Raw genomic sequence first — 20,229 nt, forward strand, 5'->3', positions numbered from 1 at the left:
CATATAGTGTGATCGAAACTTACAGAGGAGGATCAAAGAAACAGGTGCAGCTTTATCTGTGTCAGCACCTTGTGGTCAGTGTATAAATATGTGAATGTAGCAATAACTTGTCCTTGAGAGTTTAAAAAATAGTCCTTATAAGGAGCTGTTGTTGAGTCTGTGTACGTGAGATAAAACACCTGTGGTGAGGTGAGTATCGTGCAAGGTTCGTGTGTTGCAGTGGTCATATAAGGACACAGTGCATGTATACGTGATATGTGTAATGCTATGTGTAATGCATTGGATCAGTTAATGAGCAAACATAAAAGTATAAAGAATATAAGATTCCACACTATCTATCCCTTTCAATGCACACTCTTACCACAAATTAAACACAACATGTGTAGTTTTGGGAGTCATACACATTCATAGGAATTTTAAAAAGTAATGGAGAATATTCACATCCAAATTTGAAATATTGTCTCTGTAAACTTTTCTGCCTTGTTGTTCAAATGTGGCGCAGTCAAGCTTTTGATCTTTGACACATTTTGCAATTAATTCCAGAATGTATCATCGGTAAAGTCACTCAGCAGCCATTCAGCACTTCACGGCTTTAGCACCTTTCTGCAGGTGATTTTTACAAGCCAGACAGATTTTAAATGTTAACCACAGTGGTCTACTTTTTGGCTGTCAGAGTTGGTGCCATGGATGTTATGTTTGTGGTTGTACAGCAGTTTAGCTTGGTGAATTAGGCAACTCCACAAAGCTAACATTTAGCATTGCATTCACAGCTTGATAACAAATAAGGGTTATTAGCAAGCACTGCATATAAATGCTAACTGCGAACTAAGATGTGGATAGCATACTCTCTGATTAGTGACCAAAGGGCTGCACACCTCTGATCGTCACATTATTGTCTGCAGAGCAGGACCAGAAGTCAGTTTAACCCTGCTCTTCCAATAAATCTAAGGTCTAAACTGCAACATGAGCAGGTTATGAAGTGGGTCATTTACTTTTTTTTTTGGCTAATTCTAAATCATTTCTCAACTTTGATACCATAAATACATTTTACTATTACAAGCTTCATTTCTAGAGGCTTTAAGGAAATGTGTATACTATGGAGCTTAACAGAGTGTTCTTAGATTAATAAAGATCCAAAGTGATATGTGCATAGCCTGAACACGACATTGAGTTTACGAGTGCATGCATGTGTTCTGCACACAGTGTAAATGTGAATATCTGCCTCTGTCGTCTCATATGCATGTGTGAGAAAGGTCAGCAGCTGAACAGGAAGCAGAGTGGTGTTTCTGCAGTGTGGCGTAGCTGGCGGTGGTGGATAATCAAATTAGAGTAACTTCATCAACATTAAACCCATAATTCACCAGAGCCTTTCTTTTCTTGTGTTGTGCTGCTAACAACTCTCCCTTTAGGCTTCAACACATATTTGTGGGCATTAGAGTAATTATCATATCGCATTAGTATATTATCTTAAATCAGGTCAGTGTGAAGCATTAAAGTACTACAGTAAGTGTTACATTGATCTGATTTGGTATGCGGAAACAAAACTTTTTGTGACTTTTAAGGAGGCTTTACTGTTGTTCCCTTTATGCTCGATTGACTAGAGGACAGGATTCACTCAATGGACGCATGTTGGCAGCAGAATGTGACTTTTCAAAACCCTGCTGGCCCCCACCTCTTTAAAGGGGAGGATAAAAGGTAATGGGAGAGGTTGGCTGTTAAGTTTAATGGCAGACAGGAAAGTCTCAGAATGGCTCTTTTTAATGATGTGCCTGTTCTCATGCAGTCCTCGTTAAAGACGAAGCCAAGATGCATGCAGAGGACAGAGGGAGTGGAGGGGGGGGGGGGGGGGTGCTGTGGCCAGTCTTTGCAATACCCCACAACATCTCTAAGAACCCACAGCGGGGGTCTTCTTCAGCTCCTTTGTGTGCTCTCCGGCACATCGTGCCGATCCTGTACTCCTTCTGCATTCAGCTCACATTAGCATCAGAAAATAAATAAAGCAAGCAATCAGGCCGTGACCTCTTATATCCACACTCCTGCCAGCCTGCCCCCCCACCCCACCCTCCCTCCCTCCTTCTTCTTCTTCCTCAACCTCCTCCACCGCTGCACTCTACATAGGTTTAACTAGCTTGGATTTGCAACTGAATGTCAAGCTCGGTGTTTGGCTTAACCACAGGGTAGGTTGTTCCTCTGGAGAAAAGGGAACTCGAGGATGGAGAGGAGCGAGGGAATTGGATCTTTGACACCTGTCACTTCCACTCTGCTGCACCTTGCTCCCTCGCCACACATAAGGACTTTTCATGTTACAGCTCAGCATGTTATCTTGAGTGGGCACAGGGCCTGAGAAATCCAATTACTACCTCTATGTCAGAGCCCTGCCATCATCTTTATGTATGCAATACTCATGTTCCTCAAATCAGAGAAGATGTGCCTGTTAGCGCCTTCTCTTTTCCTCAGACACAGTCTCCCACCTCCATTTCAATCTGTGTGTCTTAGATACCGCAGCTTTCTCACCACTGACAATCCTCTATATAGTACAGCGCTCGCTAGTGGGTGGCTAATGCTACGGACATTGCCTCTGACTGCCTGATATTAAGTGGTATCACGGTGCAGACCTCACTGAGGTGAATAATGGAGAAGCTCGGAGAGAAGCAGCATGACTCCCAGATGCCAAACAGAATGGCCCCTGTGACAAGGAAATGAAACGTGTAAGAAAGGCCTCCCTCTGGCTTTTTCCTCTGCCCAGTAGGTGTTAATCTAATGCATCTTCACACAGCCAGGGCCTCGCTGTGTTTTTCTTTTTTGTGTGTGTGTGTGTGTGTGTGTGTGTGTTTCTTTTTGCTGAGTGACAATGTCAATCCGGTTCAGAGGGAAACAGAGGCACTGTCTTTTAAATCCACAATCGGCGTCCCCAATCTGGTTCACCTCCTCTTACTGTATATGCTTCTGCACACTGGGCAAAACCTGCCTATCACTCTGCATACTCCCCATGTTACTGTGTCCTACTTCCAGAGGTTGTTAAAATTGTCGGGAAAGGAGGCAAGTCGATTTTTTTTGTTAAGAGGAAAAGAAAAAAACAGAAAAGGGGGACGGAAATGAGAGAGAGCAGGGACCATGCGGGTGCTTCTGCAACGAGATAAAATGGAATATAAAACACACAGTCCTGGCTGACACAATGTGAACATGACTGGATGAGAAGCCACATTATATTAATTATGTAAGGACACTTCTTTTGAGGTAAAGCTGAAGCTCACAGAGAGTTAAAGTCCTTAGATATTGGTATGCGGCCTAGTGTGCCGTCTCCACTTATTCAGAGCCGGACACGCTGACAGGTGCTGAAGTATTGTGTTTATTTCAGACGACTAATAGAAATAGCACTTTCAAAAGAAAAAAAAACGAAGAGAAATGTCTCTTTATAGCAAATGTGTGGATGTAATGGTTTCTTGAGCTAAGATATTTATGGGTTATAGATCTCTCAAAACCATTAAATTCTAAAATCTAATTTTTCACAGTTTATTAGTTGTGTGTTTTTTTTGGCTGTAGGGAAGAAAAATAGGATTCAGAAACAGAAATCTTGGCGTCTGTGAAGCATCTTTAATCCGTCATGGACCTGTTGTTTATTAAGGAAAAGCCCCATGCCACACAAAACCTTGTTATCCATCATTCAGTGTTATATGTCCCTGACATTTAAAGATGATTTTCTCTTTCCAGACCATTTAAACTGATCGAAACTCACACGTGTATAATAAGGGACATATGCCATGTAAAAGCACACCACATGATCTTATTGGAAATTTTAAATTTTTAACCCCTGATTTAGGAAAAAGAAAAATCAAATTACTCACCTGACATGAGTACTATTCTTTCCATTGGGCTGTCATCACTAAGCCAAATCCTCTTCTCCTTTCCATCCCTGCTCCCCACTTTACTATCCCGCTCTCCCTCCTACCCCAGCCACAGATGTAATTTAATAGTCTTTTTCTGTCCCCCTCGTTTCTCCCAGGCTCAGGGGTTTCAGAGCAAATTAGCGTGCTAGATCGGTCAAGCTTAAACACAGAATTGCTGTATTTGTTCCAGTGTATTTAAAGATGTCCTCTGTCGATGTATTGTAGAGGAAACGAGCCAAGCAGACAGATAGACAGGCAGGCTGTCTGACTGGCTGGCTGGCTGGCTGGCATGGCAGAATGTGCAGGTCTGCAACTTGGACGCCAGCGACCTGCTGCGCTGAGTTTTGTGCCAGAGCACAGGTTAATTTGAATTATGTCGGTAGAAGGGCGATTTGGATGTTTAGAGTTGACAATGGTGATATTTGTTTTGTCATTATTGTCAAGTAAATCACACCACAGTTCATCACAATACTCAAATCTATAACTTGTTACCATTAAAAACATACTAAGCTTGAAAGTGCCAGATTAGACCTACATATACTGACTCATGTGACCAGATTGTATAATTCTTAGTACTCTTAATATTGTCTTTAGCAGGAAACCAACATATCAGTGAACGTATGGTAACTGCAGATCACTTAAAATACGTGTTGGTAGTGTGGTGTCTGGTAAAGCCAATAAAACAGCACCATAGAAAGTCTTTGAAGAAAGTAATCCTCATCAATCATGTAAAATTACCACTCACACCCATTTTCCAATCAAAATGATTCCTCCCCGCATGATGTTTCCCCACGATATTCTATTTTAACTGGAAATACATCAAATTAAATGAGAAAGATGAGCTCAAACTGCAGTTTCTTCTGACTTTAATTGCATACTTTTTCATCCTGTCTTTCATATTTTAAAATAATTATCCCCTTTAAAACACTTACAACCCAAAGGCAAATTTTCTCTGATCACTGAATTACATCCCTGATTAGTTTTCTCCCCGTAATGTTATATATGGCCACAAAAGTATCTAATTTACTGCCACAAAGTTATTAAACTGATTTCTTGTTCCAGTGACAGCGATATGGTTGGCGTCATTATTCTTTTAGAAGAGGAGAAGCACTGACTTATTAAAAGTTCTTTTACAATTTGCAGTTGTTCGATGTAAGTTTATAAAACCAGAACATTTAATGAAAGTAAAATTCAAATAAATTCAGTGTAAGTTTTTATTATAGACTCAATGCAGGGATGAAATAAAGTACAATACACAGAATAATCCGACACAGCAGAACAATTTTATGCTTCAAAAATACAAAATTTAATGATCCTTTTTGACATGATAATAAATGAAGAGATAAGAACTTCTATGGTTTTCACTTTAGGTCTGATTTTACCCAACTTGATATTTTTGTGGTATAAAATGTAACAAATGACCCCCCCCAAAAATAAGACCCCCACGTAATGGTTTTATTTGAAACTGAGCTACTTTTGAATATAGTTGTACAATAATGGGTAAAAATAAAAACACCCAACTGCATGGAGCTATCCAAAATATTCTAAAGAAAATGTTTTATCTTCAAATGATTCAGTTTATTGATATTTGTTTGATGTATACGTTTGTTGTATTGTTACTGTCTTCTATCCAAAGACCTCTTTTTTCCTGTGTAGACCATTTATCCAAACTGCAGTCTGGCTTCTTGCCTTTCTGCCTGGGTTAAATCTAGTCCAGAGTGCCTGCTGAGAGTGTTAAACAGTCACTGACTTATTTACTGTATGAAAACGAGGGCATAACTTTTGTTCTAAAACAAAACCCCTTAAGATCAAACTAAATCTGACCACTGTAAATTTCATAACTATAACATAATAGTATAATAAACTGTTTCTGAGACATTACAACCTCTTGGATGCATTGCTGGTCGAGGCAGTGGCACAATAAAGTGAGAGAATCCTATCAGGAAAAATACTATTTGTTGCCGGGGCTCTTAAACCGGCCCATTCATGTATGTCCTCATGACAACAAGCATCGTATTGTTTCCACTACATCAAGCAGTCCATTGGCTAGTAGTCCTGCTCCTGAACCGCTCAGTGCATTGCGATGACATAGTGATTTATAAAACAGCGTAGCGATTGCTTTCTTTCCCCCTGCTGCTGTTACACAGCTGTTAAGCAGATGCTGTTTGTACCAATTTAGAAGCTAGTGCTTTGTTTGTCAACACCAGTTTAGAAATTCATTCTTTATACCCGGACTGGCTGCAGAATGTGAAGGCTGGGTGGACAGACCAGCAAGAAGGGAGGAGAGTGAGAATAAACATTTGCAGGATTTGGCTTGAACTTTTACCTCCTTTTTAAAATAATTATTGACATGTGCTTATAAAGATTGTACGACTGGGGTCCAATTTTAGCTAACATGCCGTTTTGCATCAGTTTTAGGGAGGACACAGGCAGAACTGGTGGAAGTGACAAGCTGTCAGACTGTCTATGCAGTCCTGGATGGATTAGACAGTGTATTCAGTCTTGATGAATTGGCTGGTACTAATGTTCAGAAATAGAATCCAGGGCCATGTGAACTCCTGGCTCCACCAGCAGTGCGACAGCTCTAACAAGGCTGCCCAGTACTTCTAATTTCCTCCACAATTAATATTTGACTGAGTGAGTTGAAGGAATTCTCGTCAGATCGGCAGAAATGAGAGGGAGAGATTTTTGGGTGAGGGATTTATTTAATTACACCGATGTACGTGAGAAGGCAGCACTGATGAGATGAAAGAGGAGGACAGAAGGAGGAGACGTATAAAGGATGGGGCTTGTATAGGGAAGATGAGTCTGGGGGTGTTTGAGTGTGGATGGGGGGGGGGGTAGCTTGATGTGACTGAACCAGATGCTGCAGGGAGAAGGAGAGGACTCGGTGCTGTGTGGAGAGTGATGGCTGTGCGTGGCGCAGTAAGGGTGCCCCTCTACTGTTTGTAAAAACAAGACCATCACACTCCATCTTGCCGCTCCCGCAGGAGCCGGGCCTCCAGGCTGATTTATGGCCCACAGACTGAATTGGCTGGCTGGGATGACAGCAGTGCTTGGACTTTCCCTGGTGAGTGCTGTACGAGGCTGCTCGGCCAAGCCTCGGCCTCAGCTGGCCGCCGAGCTGCCCTCTGCTGAAGTTAGGGCATAGTGGAGTTTAAGCTCCGTCCCCAGTGTTAGGATCAGGCGGGGCCAAGCCTGTTAGCTCTCAAGCACAGTTTGGACTTTAAGCCACAACCCCAGACAGTCATCCTCCATTCTGCTGGTGCCATATTTTCAGATTTTTCTCCCTCCCTTGTGATACCCCTCTCAGCGTCTGCATCACAGGCTCCATCAAGACTCTGTAGTAACAATTTAGATTTAATCAATCTTTGCCATGTGACTGCCAGGATGGAAAATTAATATGGAGAGCAATTAGAAAACAGCCATCTCGCTGTCAAAGATACGGCGAGATGAGAGCAGAGGAGTGGACGGCATCTTAGCAGAAAACAAAATCCTTTAGTACACTGCTCAGACATTGCAGGGAGTGTTTTCTCCGAGGCTGTCCTCAAAAACAAGGTCATTAGGACTGCGGTCACTTTTATTAACTTTCCGTAGATTGAATTCTTCTGGATTTTGTACCAGTCCTCGCAGACGGCAATGAAAACAGACACAAAGCGTTACGTTTCTTTTTGCTCCTTCAACACCACATAAATAACTGTCTTTCAGACTACAGACAGGCTACACATGTAAGTGTTGTTGCAGCATTTTCATATGGTTTCGTATCACATCAATAAATAAATCGAAGGAAATCAGTGAAGTCTATGCAGGCTGTGAGTTAAGTGTATCTAAATTGCTCTAAATTATTTGCTTTTGAGAACAGCTACATCTACATTAAAGTGTCTGGCTGTCGGTTAAGAAGTGCATTTCTTTGTCTGACAAACAGAATCAGGACATTTATTGTTTCAGCTACAACAAGAATGTCAGCATAAAAGAAGAAATTTAAGCCCAAAGTGGCAGACGTTCTTTGCAAAATGATTTATCATGCCACACTGCTGTTCCGTGTTTTTTCTCTCTTCCGGGGTTCTTCTTGCTGTAAAAACCAAACTGACTGAATTGTGTCAAACTGAAATTCCCCAATCGCCCTGTGGCTCCAGTAAAAGTAAGAAGTCCACGATGTAGATTTTGTCACCTGAACGTGGGTTCAGAACACCTCGTCTCATCTCCGGCCCTCCAGTCTGCTCTCCTGTTTCATGTTAGTGCTTACACTCATTTTGCAGGATTACATCATTGTATTCCACCTCGAGGCTGTGTGCGCTACTTTTGGAGGGAAAAGCGCCTTTGTTTTCCGAGCCAGGCTCCATGTGTTAGCCAAACAGGGCACAAAATAGCTGGCGAAGGCTCAGGGAGCTTTTCGGGGAGTTGCCTCTCTCTCAGTGAACGCATCCCTTCCCTTTTGTGTCAGGGGATTTTAGTCTTTCGCTGATTCCTCTGTTTTTGCTACATTAGCAACAAACAAATAGCACCTCCAGCTGTATGACATGAAGGGATCATTATACGCTGTGCACAAGGGGAATTTGAGAAATGAGCTTGTCGGTTTGTGGGATCCCCGTGCTGCAGCTGAAGATCTGTCTGCTTTAAGTTGTAGTTAAGACATTCTTATCTGATTGAGGGAAATAGACAGGATTGAATCAACAACTTGCGGCTTGCATCAAAAAATTAAATGTCTGGGAAAATGGATTTTATTCCCATGCCGATGCAAAGAGATGCTATTCCAGATATGGAACAAATTGAGAAATTGACACCATTATCAGGAGAATTTAGCTTTAAATAGCAGTATTCATTATTTTCCATGCACATCTGACATATTTTAAGTACTAACGTGTACCTTTATCCAGAAGTAGAGTAAAATACATCTGATTTTATAGGCCTAGTAGTGCTGTGCTTCTTGATACATGGCTTCTCTGCCCTTGCCTCCAACTGAATGTTTGTACTTTAAACGTGGATCACTCAAAACACAGACAGCTTCCACCTCCCAGTGGAACGCCCTCAGTGATTAATTTGTATCTAATCGTGAAAAGGAAATATCTTCTCAATGACATCCTGCTCTGTGCTGAACGCTTAGCCTGGTCCTGGATCTGATTGGCAAGCTTTATTTTCTTGATGACTTTGAATGCACATTCACAGCAGGAGATGCCTTCACTGTCTTTGTGTTTCATAGTTGTTGATTTCCAAATCCAAGCACAGCTGTAAAAGCCATTAATTCATCTTTCACTGTAACAGTTTTATGAATAAGGAGGAGATTGTGTTCAGTGAGAGGTCGATGGCCTGTCACTTTTTAAATGTAAAATCTGCCTCTCCCATTTTTTTGTGTGCCTTTTTAAAGCAGCATCTGCGTTTTATGAAGCTCTGTGCAAAAGGCAGGATGTGTGAGCATTAATGGCACTTGGCTTTCATAACAATGTCATTTACAACCCAGTTGCTCTCCCATAGACCCCTCACGAAAAGAGAGAAAGTGGTATTCACTGCATATGCATGCGATGCTAAGTAGAGAGCACACAACTTGTGTATATTTCTTTGTGCCTCGAGGCTTTTCATGCTTTAGAAAGTGCTTGGGGCTATAGAAAAAAAGCCAAAGTGTTTAGAGGAAATTGCATTCATTAGCGAGTTGCTTGTAAATCTTTAATCAGTGGAAAAAATATCTACTTTGTCGAACATGTCACACTAGATTTACAGAGACATTTTGATTATTTAATATCGAGCTGAAGGCTAACACATTGGTACAAGTTTAACATTTGTGATCAAACTTCTAAATACTTATTACATAGCTTTATCCAACGCTCATAGTACTGAAATGTAATAATCTTTAAACTGCTACTTTCACTGAAACATTGACTGCCTACAGCGTTTTTAGTTTTAGCAAGTTATCAAAGAGAAGGCATGAAAAAAGGGGTTCCAAATACGGTTAACGGCAAAGCTTTTACATGGGATTAAGAAAAGAACATGGGATTTAAAAAAGGGGCTTGAAAATAAATGTTGCACTGGACAATGTAATCTAATGTGTGGCCATGTTTTTTTCTATATTATTCATCACCCTCCATTATGTTCCTGGTACCTGGCTGCAGACTTCCTGTTGTGATTACATTATTACATTCTGATTGGATCCTTTCTCTTTAAACAAAACCTCCGGCTTTGTACCTTTTGTCTCCTTGATTGCCGCCAGTGCAGAGTCTACGACCAATCAGCATTTATGCAAATTTACATACATACAGGAGTGGGAGATATATTCAATCTGCTCATTTTCGGCCTCATAAAACCCTTTTGACTGCACTGAAATTGTGCAAAACTGCCAATTTATGCTGCAGAATGGATAAAGTGAATAATAGTATGTAATAATGTTTCATAACGTTAATATTTTTACAGTAAAAGAAACCATTTACATATGAGATTCTTATTAAAATGCCATCTCCTGTAAGAAAGAGGGTGTCTCAATCTGCATTTATTGGAGATAATGGCTTGTCTGTATATGTCTGTGTGTGTGTGTCTGTGTGTCTGTGTGTGTGTGTGTGTCTGTGTGTATGTCTGTGTGTGTGTGTCTGTGTGCGTGTGTTTGTGTGTGCGCGCGCGTGTGTGTGTGCACTTAGACACAAGCAGGATCAAAGGGAGTTAATTCTAGGACTCCTCTGACTCACTGCGATGTACTCATTGGTCAGTCATGTGTCTGCATTCTTGTAGCTGGTGTTCATGTTTTCCGCCTTGGAGCGCGATGATTCCTCCACAACTCCACTCTCCACATTGAGCTCCAAACAGCCCATGATAGCGTTTACTCATTCATCCAGTCATTTAGTCACCATGTTATCTGTCACTCTCATCAGATTATACTTTATGAGGGACAGCTCCGGCACATCTGCCCCTGAAAAGACCGTCTTGGATCTTTAAATATCGATCCCTAGGGCCTTAGCGGAGGTGCCTCTCACAAGCGCAGGAAAGAAGGGAGAAAAACAGATCATTAGTGATTTTAATTAGGTGATCTGTCAAGCTGCGATTGCCAGATGTAAGCGTATGCATTTGGGTCGATGGCAATCCCTCTCACAATCCCCTGCTTGTCACCTTGGGCCTCTGGAACGCAGGATGGCTCTTGCTTGGAGTGAAACCGAGCAGAAGGGGAGCGCAGAAATGTGTCATATGTGGCAGGTTCTTTTTGGAGATAGGAGCAGGTGGAAAACACAACAACACAGTGGCATAGAAGCAAGAGAGTTTAGAAATGTCTCTGTTTCTTGGGCTGATGACTATTGACAGTGTTTTGTGTTTAAAAGATGTCTAGCACTACGCTCTTCCAGCAATTAGAATGTACGTTTACATGGAATAAAACAAACAGGAAAAGCAAAATTGGAAGACTTCAGTTTGATTAAGAGAGCATGACACTTGTTTTGTTGTTACACACTACAGTGTCTTTTTTAGTCCCCCCCCCCCAAAACAACAAAGTACAAAAGAGTGCAGTTATACAGACTCAGGCAAATCTTTCTTTCACTCCAGCGTTAAACATCATTACATATTTATAACTCGGCGCCAGATGACAGAGACAGAGAGGGAGTGAGCGATGAACCAGGCAACAACACTGCAACTCGTCTGCTGTCTCTCTCTCTGTGAGATATCTGATTGCACTGTTTAAACCTGCCTTTCATCTGCTGTTGCTGCAGAATACCCAATTATGCCAAAGCTGCAAATGGACTTTTGATTTTAACGATACGTAATTGAATTGGCATATCAAGAGTGGCCCAAAGTGTCCAACTAACTGGACTTCTGTCTTTGGAACCATTCCAATGCAAGTGAAGCAAATCATTCAGAAATGTTAAACTTGAACTTTAGATGATTTGACATATTCTATGCAATTCTTGGGAATTAAAAGAGAAAGTATGTCCAAATGTTAAAAAGTAAAAAAATAAATAAAACACAAGATCAGTGTGGTTTACAGAATCTAACCATCATTTTACTCTTCATCTCCACAGATCCCGGTGAAGGCTTCCACTGCCAGGACGAGTGTCGCATCCTTGGCCACTCTGACCGCTGTTGGATGCCCCGCGTCTCGATTCCGGCACGCGCCAAGTCACCGGAACATGCCCGTAACGTCATCGCTTTGTCCATTGAGGCCACCACAGTGGACGTGCCGCACTACGAGGATGGCACCACCAAGAGGACTTTTGCCACCTTCGGCAAGGATGGGCCCGAGGACGTGGAGCGGGGAGAGATAAAGGGAAAGCGGACTCAGGAGTCTCAGGTGTGTAGCCCCAAGGCCAATGGAGGGGCTGTCCGCGAAGCTGGCAACGGGCGTGAGGCAGCCAGCCCCATCACCTCCCCTGTGCACTTGAAGAGCCCCATGTCTAAGCCGCAGTCTGCCTACAACACGCTGAAATGCCGCGACGCAGAGCGAATCGCCAACCACAGCCTGCTGCGGCAGCCAGAGGGGAAGGACAGTGAGCCGGCCGTCAGGGAGTTCAACACACTTCTCCATGATGGCCGAGACAAGGAGTCCCCCAGCAGCAAGCGTCTGAAGGACATAGTGCTTTAGCGAGCTTCTCTCTGACACACACCAACATGCATACACATAAACAGTGTAAACTCACATATATGTACCCCGCAATAGCTGTGTGTACACAGAGGAGAGTCAGGCTGGCACACCCATTTGCAGTATACAATATTAAAGAAGCAGACTGGGCTGAGAATGATGAACTGTAGTATGCTGCAGCTAGTTGTGTGCTCAAGCCGAGGTAGTGGATGTGGCTTTGTTGTAGTCGCAGTACTTTTTCCTTGTTTGCTTTTTGTTCAGTTTTCATTCTCTCAGTCTGCAATGAGTGTGGAGGCAGGTTACTGTTGTCTGCACGGACATCGCCGGCAGAGCTCTCCAGCCCTCTCCAGCGCCAAAGCAGGACACTACGTGTTTGGACACCTGAGGTGCCGATTCTTGAGTACAGTTATGCCTTTTGAACTACTTTTGTATCGCAAACTGAAATTTGCCTTCTTTGGTTTTTGCAGTTTGTTCCAGCTGCCAAAATCGCTCTTTGTTCCTTTGTATAGTGAGCTTCATCAATGTAACAAACTTCAGCAGACACACACAGGACTCATCTAAAAGTACCCTCCATTTTACTCCAACAGTTTTCAGTGCATTCAGGAGAAGCAATGGGAGGCCTTTCACTCTCATTGTGCCCTTTTTTTCCTTGGCTAATAAGAGAAACTTTCTCTGCGTATCCCTGAGGACGTCCTAGTGTCATCAGACTGTGAGGTCTTTACAGTATTTATATTTTATCATGGAGGGAGCTAAATGAACTCTCACTATCTGCCCTGCCGCTGTGAACACTGGAAGTGGGACAGACACATCCTTGTGTTCAAATTGAGTTGTATGAAAAAAAAAAGAGACTTCCTGCTTTTGAAATATCCTGTGCCCAATCTTGATTGTAGCCAGTGGAGCACAAATTAGGACTTTGTGCTCTGGTCTTGTACTTTTTTTGACTTTTGACTATGGGGCTAGGATAGAAGGGATCGTCACTCATGTCTTGCTATGTGAAACTCTCCATAGGGTTTACTATTATCATTTTTAATAACCTGTTGTTATGTGACAATCCCTTTAATGTTTTGTTCCAAGAGAAAAAATGAATAAACATTGGTGTTCAACTGAAGCTACAGTAGCGTTTGTTACACAAACACAAAAATAAAAAAAAACATATATGCCAAAATATATTTTATAAATAATTTAAAAATGTATAATGAGAATATTTAATGCTGTGTAGTTATTTTATGAGTAAGTTATACTTGAAATTAACTTGCTTTTGTTCATTTGTCTTTTTGCTTTTATATTGAACCTTGTTTTTGTTTTTTTCAAAACAAACTTGGATTATTATTTTTTTTTTAACGTGTGACCCCTCTGGCTACTGTTGCAGTCTACCTTGTTGTAAAGAGTTTCTTATTGGTCAGTTCTTGTGCCATCAAGTTTCTGTGTGGGCTACTAAAAAATGTATGAAAAGACAAAAAAAAGTATATCAACAACAAAAAAAGCGATATCAGCACCAACATTAGTGTGTCAGTTCAACAAGCTTAGAGTGAGATAGCAAAAGATACCAAAAAAGATGCAAACAAAACCTTAAAGATTGCGAGATGATGCTTAATCTTTCTATCTAAGGAGGAGAACAAATGGTTCCAAAGCTGGTAAACGGGGTTCCACCTTTTTATGTCTAAGCTGACTTCATATTGGGCCCAATCACAAGACTTTTCTGCTTTAACTGAGGGCATTTGGACGTGGGGATGTGCTTTGCTCAGCACTGCTGTCACCCTGTGCCGTCTGTGTTTAGTTGATCTCAAAGTCGAGAGCAGAGTGGTACAAACAGGGCTCTCCCCTCCTATACCGACACCACACAGCACAGTGGCTGGAATCATATTCGAGTGAACTTAGGTCTTGGAAGAACCATGTTGCACATCAGCAATGTGGTTTAATGTTGCTTTGCAGTAAACTATGTACAATGTGGAAAAATATGAATGACAATGGACAAATTGCATACAACAAACTAGATCTTGTAGCTGAATGTTTTGCTGGTCTCACCCATGGCTTCTGGCAACATGAAAATTGGAATAATCACTGAATGTATACAGCAGCTTATAATTAAACTATTAAATGTCATCTCTTCTGTTTCCTTGTCTTTTCTCAACACAAATCTGTTTGTAAGTTGAAACACAGTTTCAATTCTTACTTTCAGTTCATTTATGCATTTATTTGTGTACATGTCAGGTTTTTGTTTTGTTTTCTTGTGAGAGCTAGCATTGCTTTGATTGGTTTATTTATGTCATGATTTACTTATTCCCTTTGGTTTTGTTGGCCTACAGCTGCAAACGACTGTCAGAAATGTTTGTTTTTTACTTAACAAGATGACAGTGTTGCTAATTCACTGTCTGCTATTTAAACCATCATTTTTAATATTTAGCATTTGGGAGAAACCACTGTCTTATGAAGTTGTTTAAGCCATTGTAAAATGGATGCTTCAAAACCAGCTACCAATTGGAATTAGAAGGTAGTTAGCTTATTTTGCTAACATTTGAACTGATTCCCACTACACTTGAATTAATATTGATGTTTTTTTCACTTAAATCCAAGTCACCAAAAGTTAGCACATAATGTTATTCTTAACACTCTACAAATGCCATAGGTGTCTTTCCTAAATGGGTCATGTTGTATTTTCTAACTGGTGCTCAAGTGTAGTTCATGTTCTTGTGTGCATGTTTGTGCTTCAACCCTCACCATAGTTATTGTCGGCCTTTGCTTTAAGTGATGTTTTTTGTCCGAAGTCTATTTTTTACGCAACATATTAATGCTTGGACTAATACAGTCTTGATAACCACAACCCACTTAAGTTACACTTTCATAATAGTAATATAGGCCTAAGTCTTGATTTAAAATTGTCTTTATATTATATATGACGTAGGGGCCATCCTCTGTTGATTATGAAATGTTTACACTTTAACTTGTTTTTGAATGTTGTACTTTTACCTGTGATATGGAAGTTCATTGTGCTAGCTCCACTTTTACTCTTGTAAGAGGAACTTAAAAGAACAATAACTTAGAACTGCCTAACCTTGAATGATGGCCATATTCCAGGTCTGGAATAAAATCATACAGCTCATTTTTTCATATGCATTTGATCAAAATAAGAATTTTAATTTTAACATTTTAAGAATGTTGTATTTACAGGGAACATCACCATTCATAGGATTTTTCTTTATAACATCTCCTGAGCTCTTCAGAAAAGTCTTCTTTTCAGCCTAAAATATTACCTGTGAGCATACTCGCTGACAGAATGAGCATTAAAAGCTTGACCTACTTATAATAGTCACTGATACTCATTCAACAAAAACAGCAACAAAAACAAAAAAGTGAAAACAAGTTTAATACTGTGATTTCTATTTTAATTGTGAGAAAAAAAAATATATGGACATCTTGGTGCGTCAGTGATATTTCTGAGGATATCCAGCTTCAAACCAGGACCATCCCAGACGGAAAAGCAAATTTAATCACTGTTTCCTGATGTTATGATAGAAAACGACTACACAATCAAAAATCACATTAACTGTAGGCCTGTAACCTCAGCTCCTCTTGTGATGAACTAGATGTATCACAAGCCCAAGTAACTTATGTATGGATTAATTGAGTAACATTGTTCTTAATTAACAGATGAGACAAAGCAATGGGGAACAATGTCCGCCCCCAGCTGGTCAACTGCCTGTGTGGCCCGAGGAGGTGATTTAAGGAACTTTTGTGTTAGCCCACACACACAGATATTGGGCCAATCAGTCTATTGTCATTAGTAATAGTGATGTACTGGTGACTGGAAGAGGAAAGTTACACTTTCATTTTATTTTTGGTAGGAAGTTTAGAATTTATTAGCTTATAAGTATATAAGCCAAAACAAAAAACAAAAACATAAAGTGTACAGTTATTTATTAGCAAAAAGAAAGATTTGATTCTTAAGATGGATACGAAAGTGTGTGCCTTATCACAGACTGTATCAAGTTTTCCATTTTGAACTAAATTTAGGTATGCAATAATATGTTTGCAATCTACAATAGGATGTTAAAGGCCGAGAGCTGTTTCTGAAAACAGCATGATAACACATGGAGTGATGTCTCTTCTATTTGTCATGACAAAATGGAAATTAACAGTCTATAGGCTGTCTCCAGCTTCACATTAATATTCCATGCATTCACTGTTGCTCCTTCCCATTATTTCCAAAGCAGACCTTTGGGAATTGCCCAACAAGTGAGGTGAGTGTGCGCTTGTGTCTGTTTCTCATACTGGTACTCTTTCATTTCCTTGAGTGGCTCACACATGGCATTTTTGAGTCATTACAACATCTCCAAATGTCTCTCAAAACACCGCAATACAGTCACTGATCAGAGCCATAGAGCCTGTCATTGAGGCTGTGTTTTCACAGCCAACAGTATGATGTCACTGCAAGACTAGGTCCCACTTGAAATATTGATTTATTAGTGGACTTTGAGTGGGAGGGTCAAAAGATATGAGAGAAATTGAAAGGCCAGACAGAGCCTGATTCTTTCTACACAAGTCTGCTACAATTTCTATGACATTCTCACTCAATAAAGGCTCCACTTTTCACCTCCCTACACAGAGGATCTTTCTCTTGAGTTAGTTTGTATGGATTGATGAGGAGAAGCTGAGAAAAGATGTAAAACAGGACACATTCCACCACAGGAGACAGAGAAAGAGGGGAAACGAGCGAGGAGGGAGTGACGCAGCTGCCCTCCATGATAAGAAAAAAAAAGGAGGGTTGGCTTCATTTCTATAATTAATTTGCCATTCCCTCTATACCCTCTGGTGGAGCCAACATGAAAGCTGGTCTGAAAGCGCACTTGCTAACACATCCATTAGTCTATAAGGAGGATCTTGTTTCTTCCAGCTAAGTTCTCTTCTCATGGGCAATACCAATATTCCAGCCCTCCCCCTCCTCGTTCGAGTTACTCGTGCCCTTTCCGTTGTGTTTGGACCCCTGGGTCTCCATAACAAACCCGCCTGAGCTAAAGGTACAGTCCTTCCTCCGAATGAAGGGCAAAGCATGCATTTTAAAATCCACTTTAAAGAAACCAGACTCATTATCATTAACAGGGAAAAGTGACTCAGAAGCACAAAATTGCAGTAATTCTTGTGGAAAGAAAGTTAAAGTTTTTCTTCCAACAGTATCCCCTTGGGTCAAACCTTATTTGCAATGCAGGAGCCGTATTTGTAAATCCCCCAAATGGTGCTTGTCCACGCATATTTAATGACTCCTGATTCATGGTGGTCATGGAGAATATTCTCCATTAGGACGAGATTTATATCAAAGGTTACCAGGACACACATCCTATTAACATCCTATTAATGTTTCAATTATCATTTCGCAAAATGGTGAGAGGGGGAATCAGAGAACAATTAAAGTGATTTATTTCTGACACAGACATGCAGTGAAAAAGTGCAGGAAGGAGGAGGCGCCTGCAGTGTGCATTCCTTCAATACAGAATCGTTTGTCGCCCGTTCTTTTGAGTCTTCCTCCTGACCAACCCCCAATCAGCGCACTGATCTCTGTCGCTCCAGTGACCCCATTCTATCAAAAGGGCTTGCAGCTGCTCCTGCCTCATTATGACCAACTACTGCTTTTCAACAACCTCTGGTGGAGGTTCACTATGGGATTAAGTGTCAATCAACAAATGTTTGACACGAAGTGACTGTTTAGTTTGTGCAAGCTTGATAAAATGTTAATTAAGTAACGCAGTCAATTTTAGCCACATTTGTGTGTCAAGTTCTATTTCTTTCCTGTAGCTATGAAGAAATGGGCTGATTCAGGTCTTTTATTTTTATGTAGCTGCAAATTCTAATGGCACTGTATAATATATTTATTTTAATGGCCGCACTCCCAAATACACAATCCACAAATAATGATTTTCTCTCCAGGGTTCAGTGCAGTTTGCCAAATTCATTTTACTTCGGACATGCAAATGAGACACTGACTTAGGGCCCTCTAGGCACACAACTCTTCTCTCATTTTCTTACACTGAAAGGCAGGTGAAGTGGTCAAGACTCCAGAGTTACAAAGTTGACTGAGAACATTTTTTTTCGTGACTTGTTACTTTGCTAAAACTTAAAAAACTTTTAAAGTCAAAAGTGAAGTTCTGCAACTTTGGAGTCTTTGTGCTGTTTTCTTAAAAGTATAAGAATTCTCTTTGGATGATTTTTCCAAACAGCTAATGGTTTGTTCCACAGGTTCACACCTTTAAACAGGACGATTATCATCCCTGCTGGAGAGAAATTAAACTGTCCCAGAGCTGGGTTCACCTCGCCCTGCATGCTTTCTCACACCACATCTGCACAGTCCTCAGCCCGGGCCTTGACTGAGATTTGAGCTCCTCTGTGGACGCTTGCTCGCTCTGCACTGTGGAGAAACTGTGCGGAGACTTTGCTGCAGTCCCAATCATTTGACTGTGACAAGCTCTGTGAATAGGATATTAGCTCAGAGACTTTAGAGTGGAGACGGAGAAAGTTTGTAGAAATTATGGAGACTCCCTGAGAAGTATTTTTCTTGGCCTAAAGGCAAGGCTGTCCAGACAAGAAGAATAACCTTTTGTTGCAGCATCACATTGTGTTGAAGAGGTTAGTCTTTGTGAGGAGTGGGCTGGTCATTGCTATCAGTGAGAAGACTGATTACCCTCTCCATCTCCACACCACAACTACATATCTAATAGGCCTGGCCAGTAGCCACTTCCCTTTGTGGTGGCCACAAAGGAACTTTGATCGGCACTGAAATGAGCGGCTCAAACAATAGTCCACATTCACTGACCACTGCTCGGTCCTCGGAGAGATTGGAACACAGCGGCCACCACATTCCCCCAGCAAGCTTTAATTGGAAGCGATGCCAGACAGGTCATATCATAACCATCAGTGATGCCCTGATAAAACTGACCTGGGAGCTGCTTTGTGAAGCCTCTTTGTCTGAGAGAAGGGTCCGATGAGCCCCAGGACCCATTGCCCTGCCATCTCTAGCAGCAATCACAGCCTGACCTCGGTCACCTCTCTCAGCCCTTAATGCCTAGGATGCAGGCTTCAGGGCTGGGCAAAGGGGGCAGTTGACCCCCCCCTCCCCATCTCCAGAGGATGAAAACGCTGATAGCAGCGATGAGAAATTAAAGACTGTGGCCTTTGAAAGCCTCCATTATTGTCAGCGGGAGCACTGCAATGAATCTCGCCGGTCCCCTTCATGGACGTGCATTATCCGAGGGTTGATTATTTGACCTAAAGTCTCTGTTTGCCAATGATTTATTTTACCCTGGTACAGGTGCAAAGCTGATCTCTGCACCCTTTTGGATAGCAAGCATATTGACAGAAAACACCAAGTCGTAAAACTTGTAGACATTTTTTAAGTTTTAACTTCTTCTAACCAATTCTCATGTCCATCTAAAACACGTTCTTCTTTCTCTGTGAAGTAAAGCCCATTAAAGGAATATACAGGGGACTTAAAAAGTTGGGATCACTTATAGTTCAACTTGCACAGAAATCCAGAAAGATGGATTACAGTCCAGAGTGGGACCAAAAATGTGCTGTGAAAAGCTAAAACCAAAGGAGCATGTCACTTCAAATGTCAGTTCTCATGGTTACTGAGGCAGGCAAGGGAGCAGTTTTCTGAAATATGCAATATCTTCAGATACTCTACAGGAGTGAGAGGTCTTTGTTTTCTTAAGTGTCTCTGTCTGTTCTTCTGCTTCGTGTGATCTTTTGAGAGTAAACTTGTGTAGAGTGACGATTATCAGACGTAACATCAAGTGTTTTCCTAGTGTT

General features: G+C 41.3%; 1 protein-coding gene across 8 annotated transcripts in view; it reads left to right on the forward strand.

Annotated features, from left to right (window-relative positions):
- pcdh19 (protocadherin 19) overlaps positions 1–14,535 on the forward strand; it is a 55,704-nt gene extending 41,169 nt beyond the window's left edge. For all 8 annotated transcript variants that reach the window (XM_065958558.1, XM_065958556.1, XM_065958555.1 and 5 more), the window contains exon 5: positions 11,876–14,535. In XM_065958558.1, coding sequence (XP_065814630.1) covers positions 11,876–12,435 — 560 coding nt within the window. In that variant the 3' untranslated portion in view covers positions 12,436–14,535. The remainder of the gene's footprint in view (positions 1–11,875) is intronic.
- Positions 14,536–20,229: the final 5,694 nt, after the last annotated feature.

Source organism: Labrus bergylta, chromosome 9 (assembly GCF_963930695.1).
Source record: "Labrus bergylta chromosome 9, fLabBer1.1, whole genome shotgun sequence".
Classification (NCBI taxonomy): domain Eukaryota; kingdom Metazoa; phylum Chordata; class Actinopteri; order Labriformes; family Labridae; genus Labrus; species Labrus bergylta.